The following is a 7,787-nucleotide window of genomic DNA, read 5'->3' as shown; positions in this document are numbered from 1 at the left end:
CAATACATCGGATAGGAAGTTTACCGACTTACTGATTATAATCCACCGTTACCCACACCCATACAAGTCTGATATGGTCTTGAGCAGCAACTGTGTGGCGGCCCCGCCCTCATCAGGCTGATTGACAGTCTTAGTCCCGCCCACCCCTCTCTGCCCTTCTTATTCCTTTGCAAAGGAATGCAGTTTTGCATACTTTTCATGGAATCTTTTCAAGCCGTTAAAATTTCTATCAACTTGTACCTTCCCACTATAAAATTCAGTGGATGTGTGTTCAAACCAAGTTTGTAGCTTAAACCAATTTTGAGTTAGTCTGTCAGAAAATAATAATAACAATAATAATAGTAATAGTTATTATTATATTAATAAGCTAAGCCATATTTTGTGGACTTGGCTCCTCCGAAACTGCCAGACGGATTGTCGCCACTTTCGGCATTACGGATGCTCTGTGTACAGCATGGGTTATGTGAGATTACGCCAGACGAACAGGTTTGGGAATTTTTGGCGATTTTTTCTAATTTTTACATTCGTTTGCATGCCGATGTGTGACGTCACCGCTGAGAGGCATAATGACATCATGACGTCATTACATCTGTCGTCGGCAGACCGACACTGCTGAGAGGCGTCATGCCACTCCGAGAAAACAGCATCTGCAATGTAAAACCCTCTTCTGCACATGCTGACTACCTCAGAAGGTGCATTTGACACAAAAAATGTAACAAGAAACATTGTATATCAAATTCTATAAATCACATTGTGAACACGGGATATATTGACGTCCTAACCAACCCTCACTTTAGAAACTTTGCGCGGAGCACGGGTTTGGCTAGTAATAATAATAACAAGAAGTCGTCATGCAGAGCCCGATGCTTGCAAAATCCATAAAGCAAATTTGACCTCAAATATAATTGTTGGTTGAATGAATTGATCAAATATGCAACTCCTCTTCAAATTTCAAGTCATTCGGATGAAAATTGACAATTTTAGGAATTTGGCCTATGTTGACCTTTTGGTCGATGTTGACCTCAAAAACAATTCGCTGGTTGAATTCAGTGACCTGAAATATAAATCCTCTTTAAATTTCAAGTCAATCGGATGAAAATTGAGGATTTTAGAAATACCACCTAAGATGTTTACCTTTTGACCTGAAAAACAATAGGCTTCTTCCTTATGACAAATTCTACCATGTGGTGAAGTTTTGTGAAGATCAGTTTAAAATTGTAACTTGGAGGTGACAAACAGACAAATAGACAATAACAAAATCGACTAACCAATATACTTGAAAAATCTTCGATTTTGCAAATAACAAAATCCATCCATTGGGACCATACTCCGTGCAGAGCGTTGGTGCTGCCCAAGCAGTCTCCCTGGCTATTAGGCACAATCCTGGACGGGTCACCAATCTGACACTGGATACCAGCAAACTGGTACTCATTTTGCCAACCTCAGAAGGATGACGGGCAGAGTCAACCCCACCTGGTATTAATTCAACAGAGAAGTGGTATTTGACCTCAGGATCCTCGGATCCCAAGCCCACCACCCGAACCATTAAGCCAACGCCATGCATAATAAAATCGACTGACCACTATACTTGAAAAATATTCGATTTTGCAACTAATAATAATAGTAATAATATGAAGAAGGACAAACGGACACTTTTGCATCTTCATTTATCGAGTTCAGCGATGATGTCCCAAAGTTTTTAATCAAAGTTACTGGATGGAAAATTCTCTGCAGATGAATTTGTAGGTTTATAAGTTTTATCTTTTGAGATTTTATTTTATTTTATTTTATTTTATTTTATTTTTGAGGATTCATGGTTAATTGGGTCAATGGAGTGTCTGGGAAATCCCTACATAAGAAGTCTACTGACTTCTTGATTATTATTATTATTATTATTATTATTATTATTACTTTAGTGAAATATGCTCAAAATTTTCGAAGAAATGGCATTGTGCCTTAACTGGACAACACTAAATTGCTCATTTAGTACTTAAAGGATTAAATGTTAATCTGACGTGCTAACACCTGGGTTGCCTTGCTTTGGAGAAAAATGTCATCACGCAGTATGGTGGCCCGACATATGCTTAATGGGTTCCAGAGGTTGATTCTGGTTTCCAGGTGGTCCAAAACGAAGACTTTGGAGAAGGAGGTGGGAAGAGGGAAGCTTGTAGCTTCAAACCGTGTTCACCTGTGCAAATGTGCCTGCGAGGCATCTGGTGCAGAACACCGGTTGGGAATGTCCCATGAATCATGACGCCTACTGTGGCTTTCCATTCAAGCCCACAGCAAGTTATAAATTATTTCTTAGCATAGCAATGTGGATGCAAATCAACCAGATGCTTTAATCCAACGATCTTATCAGTTTTAATGGACCTGAATTGACTGGTTTTTATTTGGGAAAGGGGATGGGATTGGGATGGGGGGGGGAATTATTTAGGATAAAGATGGAATTTATGCTTTTGGCTTACACAATCAGGACTTGATTATACTGTTTTTGACAGTAGTAACCAGGTGTCAACACTGTCCTCATGAACAATATTCTTTCGAGGATGAGCCCCTGATAGATGGTTGAGCATGAATTCTTCTCTATTTGTTCTCTGCAATTACAACTGTAGATTTGCAAACCTCCAGTTTGGAGCTGATGAATAAATGACAGACACACACACACACACACACACACACACACACACACACACACACACACACACACACACACACACACACACACACACACTATTGTTCAACATCCATTCCTTAACAGGTGTGTAAACTTTCAAATCGGTGCAGCCGTGTTTGTGCATTCGAATCTGCCACAATTCTGCTGGTATAAAAACTAAAGTTTTGAAAACAAACAAACTCTGCAGACATTTTTATTTTTTTATTTTTTGGTAGTATATATAGTTCGTTCCATGCAATAAACATGTTTTCAGAATTGTCATCTCATCCCCAATTCGATCTCAGTTCCTCTCAAACGAGCATAACGCTTTGTGAGGCCCAAAGACCCTCCTTTATAATCCCAGATGTAGAAGCTCAAGTGCAAAATACGTTGGATAGTTTTGAAAGGCAAAGAAAATGAGGTTCGAGTATATTTATCTGCAAACTTATTAATACTCACTAAGGTGATTTGATAAAATAAAAGTGCAAGACATTATCCAGTTATCTCAAGGGTTTTCTCATTATTACTGAGAGACCCTCCCACCTCCCCCCCCCCCTTGGCAGAATGCTCTCATGTGACTTTCATCTTCCAGGTTTGTTGGATGAATTGGCCAACAAATGCACAAGGCTCTGTGAGGGCAGACTTCTTGGCCCAAATTTAAAACTTTGCAACAACCATCTAGTGTAACTAATTTAAATATTATGGTTGGTTTCCAAGGAAACCATTGTGTCACCAAGTACGTGGGGATGTAAATACACCCATGGCTATACTGTACTCCAGCAAATGCCTCCTGTAGTTGTTACGAGTACCGATCACACTTGCTAATGGAAGCGTTCTGTGTTCAATGGTGACATCACCGAATGCCAACTTAATGAATGGAACATTCTTGGACTGACAACAGTGGTCTTGCTATTCGGTACATTGTGTTTATGAGGTTTGTGTGCCAGTTTAGTTTGGTCAAAGTTTTCTGTCGCTCGCATTCATCACAGCATGGAGTGAATGCATTAAAGGGATTATAATTATGGCTTGCAATTACCATGTCAACAACGATTGCTTTCAGAAATATTTTCATCACTTCTAAATGCCATTGCCTGGGTAGAATCGGGCCCCGTCCCATATTGCTCTCAAATCTTTTTTCAGTATGCCAAAAACCTTTGCAAGCTCCTCGGTGTCGAAGCATCTCGCTGTATATCTTTGCAGCCAAAGGTTGTGGCTTTTGTTTGGCAATATGTTGCTTAAAATCCAGTTTATTTTGAACTTTCAGGGAAAGAAACCACTATTGCATTCAATGATGGATCTCTTCATGTGAATCGATCCCCTTGTTCCTGTAGTATGGAATTGTAATCGACGCAGGCTCTTCGCACTCCAAGCTCATCATCTACCAGTGGCCTGGTGACAAGCAGAATGGCACCGGAATTGTAACGGAGACGGACTCTTGCTCTGTTGCAGGTGTGTTAATAAGACGTTAAATACCTCAATTTCAAGCTCTAGTTAACAGCAAGATGCACAATGAAGTATTCAGGTCTGAACTTCCTCCAAACTTGTGAAAGGACACGTGGCTTACAGGTTGCGCTGTAGTTGTGAAGAAGAGTGATCGGTGTTTTAAACATTGTAATTGAGAATGTGATCTCCTGCTGCGTATTGTGCTCTCGACTAGCTCCCAAAATACCACATTTCCACGACCACCTTCAAGCTGTGCCGAGGAAAGGCATGACGGATTGCATTATAATGTAGTTTTCTTGAGAATTCGCCAGGCATGGTTAAGGTAAACATGGGATAAAAGGTCTGAGTCTTTAAAATGGGGACTATTCCACAAATGCATAAAAGCTGCTGTTGTAGTTTGCATTCTGGGAATTTGTTGACTTTTATGATATTTGGGGGGGAAAGCCCTCTGGTTTATCTCCCTCTGCTCTCCCAGCCCTCCGACCTTCCCGAACAACTCGAGAATGTACATATTTTTTCCAGGAAACCCGTTGTGGTTAGATCCGCAGAAGCACGTGTTCCTCCAATAACCCCCTCATGCTTAAACTTCTAAAATCCAGGCTCTCCATACCTCAACTCTTTTGTTCCTCACTTCTCCCATATTTGAAATCTCTTTCCAGTGTCTGTACTATCACACTCTTCCCTCCAGGGATTCAAGCAGAAGGTTCATCACCATCTCGTGTCATCCCCCATCCATACCCACAACCTGCATTATCCCCATTAAACCTTCCTAACCTAACATACTTGTAGGTTGCAGCGTTTCCTCCCCTCCTCTCTTTTTATGTTTTTTTTTTTTCCTGTTCTTTCACTCCCTGTGTCCAAGAGTTACTCCGCTGCCCTACTGTTAGCTCATACCCTCAGTCACTTTTCCCTTCTATTAACCTCAATCCTGCAGAGAAAAAGTCAAGAGCCATTTGAAGACATCCAGTTTAAATCAATCAATCAAACAATTTCTTAGGTAGTGCTTTTGATTTTGGTGCAAAAGCTAAAAAAAAATATTTTCAGACAGCATTGAGATGATGCCATAGAGAGCATTTAAACTGTGATTGTTATCAGGAAAGCAGAGCTGCGAGGACCATTGTAGATTAAAAATGAGCATGTGCGTCCTGAACCCACTCTGCCTCTTGTTCCCCCTCGATAGGAAGCGTTAATGGGAGTAATACTGATTGTGGGAAAGGCCCTGTCGATTATACCTGCCGGAACATTGCCGTACTTCTATCAGAAAATGCAGGTCGTTATGCACCAGGAACACCAACAATACAGCACTTTTAAAATGATGTAATCCACAACAGCTCGCTTGGTGGGCATGCACAGAAACCTCCAGTAACGAAGTAAATCAGGGCGGCCTGGGCATACTTGATGCCTCTCAGATAAGGATTGTACAAGGAAATGACCAAAAAGACTTTTAAAGAAGCCGAAAGGACTTGTAAGCGAATGTGCGAGGAAGGGGCACGCCTCAATCTGCACAACAAAACGGTTGTAGAACTTCCTGATCAACTTGTCCAAAAATTTCAAATCTTTCAGTCCGTATTGCAAAAGTTCCTGACAACATTGGCCCATGAAAGGTCGAAGGTTCGTAGAGGGTGCATTCTACCCAAACCTTTGTGCTTCTTAACACCGATGGGAAGGTCATAGCTGGGGCTTGTCGATGCACAGGGTAAGTTTAAAATGATGATATTTAGTATTCATCATTTTTGGGAGTAAGGGGGGTGGGTGGGAGTGGGAGTTGTGGGGCCTGTGAGTGCCTATATATATATATATATATATATATATATATATATATATATATATATATATATATATATATATATATACACGTTGTTTGGTTCCAGGGACACAAGAGAAATTATACTGCATTTTTGCAGCTATTGGTGAAAGGAGAGTAGCATCCGTTCATGTCTGTATGTATGTGTGTTATAACCACGGCCACCATGAGCTAATTGAATTAACAGGAAATGATGGGAACCCGACTCCTATCATCCACGGATATTTCTCTTATTTCCTGTATTGTCGTGAGTCCGATTTGCACTCAGGAACACAACACTTATGGTTAACCACTTTGAAATTGCCATTTTGTTGTCTAAATGCAGATAATTATGTTTAAAAGACAAAGTCAACCACCAATGTCACATGCTAGCAATTGCAGGTTCAAAGTACCCAGCTTGTAGAACCGAATTAGTGCACACACACACACACACACACGGCCTCATTTAGCATTCATACGTCATTTTGAAAGTCTCGTATTATATGGGGATATGAAAGGAAAAGTCCGTTTTGCTCAAATTGCCTGTACATTATAACATTCACAATATATTATAGTTACACAGTTGAGTCGACATGAAAACCTTGTATTGGCAGTCAGGACTTCTCATTGAATAGAAAAGACGATTACTTTTAGCTGATTCTTTTTGCCGCAATTTAATATGGCTTTTCAGGTCCCGGGATTTCATCATACGAAGATAATCCATTAGCTGCTGGAGATTCCCTGAAGGAATGCCTGCAGAAAGCGGAGCACACCATCGACTCGAGGAAGCACAAGGACACACCTCTGTTCCTGGGTGCTACTGCAGGCATGCGTCTGCTTCAGTGAGTGGCTATGGGCAAAAACTACTCGTGGTTGGTAAACGACATTCCCTTTGTACGCAAGGTATCACTGAAAATCTTTGCAGAGAAGGTTTCATGCTATCTATTGCTTTAATATGGCATTCAGGAAGCTTCAGTTATGTATAGGTTCCCCCGAGTTGTCATGCTTTGCTATATACATGTGTGAAAATAAGACTATGTACAATGTAACAACTAAACTACTAAAGTAGTGATTGGTCGGTATTGCTCAAATGCTTACAATCGACTTGTATTGTGGAATCATTGCCTTTGAAATATTATCTACAACGGCCAGAATAAAATGACAGTCTGAATTGTAGGATGGATGGGAGATTCCACATTTCCTCTTGGCTGGAGGATTCAAGTTTGGAAGCATTGAATCCAACAGTACTCGATTGTGCCAACACAAGTGGAAACGTTCGGTTTTCATCTTTGTACACTGTCGACCATCAGTGCATTGCTGCCGCGATCGTTTAGAGTTCGGCCGAAATAGCAGGAAAGGTGACGAGTGTTTTGATGTTTGCATCTAGGCTATAGTTTTCCATATGTACCGTTTAACATCGATCTTATAAAGGGAGGCACTATGGGTAATCGGAGTGAATTGGGACATCCCTGACAACAGTTATTCTTTGCCAATGATATTAAGTGCCCACACATTGGCAATTGCATTGTAATGTTTTGTGTGCCAATGTTCTGGCACTTAATATCATTAACAATACTTTGGCACTTTTTTATAATTGGTCAAGAATTGCTGCTATAGCAGATGTCCCAATGCACCCCAGTTTCCCTGACAAATGGATTTTTCATGGATTTTTTTTTTATTTCCTCCTTTAATCCACATTTAAGTGCTGGCAGGATGGCCTAGAGGTATGCACACTCGCCTCTCAGCTGTCAAGCCTGCGTTTGAATATCGACCCATAAATGAACTGCCACTCTGGTGTTTCGCTGGCAGGGTGATTCCTCAATCGGAGGGATGTTAAACAGGAAGACCAATCTACCACAAGTGCTCAATGGAGGTTAAAGATGCAACGGTGCCTTTAGCGAAGAG

General features: G+C 40.8%; 1 protein-coding gene across 6 annotated transcripts in view; it reads left to right on the top strand.

Moving 5' to 3' along the window:
- Window positions 1–7,787, top strand: part of LOC147015566 (ectonucleoside triphosphate diphosphohydrolase 8-like) — a 64,298-nt gene that overhangs the window by 35,426 nt on the left and 21,085 nt on the right. For all 6 annotated transcript variants that reach the window (XM_085850431.1, XM_085850428.1, XM_085850430.1 and 3 more), the window contains exons 3-4: window positions 3,988–4,105; window positions 6,574–6,724. In XM_085850431.1, coding sequence (XP_085706557.1) covers window positions 3,988–4,105; window positions 6,574–6,724 — 269 coding nt within the window. The remainder of the gene's footprint in view (window positions 1–3,987; window positions 4,106–6,573; window positions 6,725–7,787) is intronic.

This window comes from Eptatretus burgeri, chromosome 12 (genome assembly GCF_056783735.1).
Source record: "Eptatretus burgeri isolate ZD-2024b chromosome 12, Ebu_testis_v1, whole genome shotgun sequence".
NCBI classification, from domain to species: Eukaryota; Metazoa; Chordata; class Myxini; order Myxiniformes; family Myxinidae; genus Eptatretus; species Eptatretus burgeri.
Note: the sequence above shows the minus strand (reverse complement) of the source record. Positions and strands in the feature narration are given on the sequence as shown.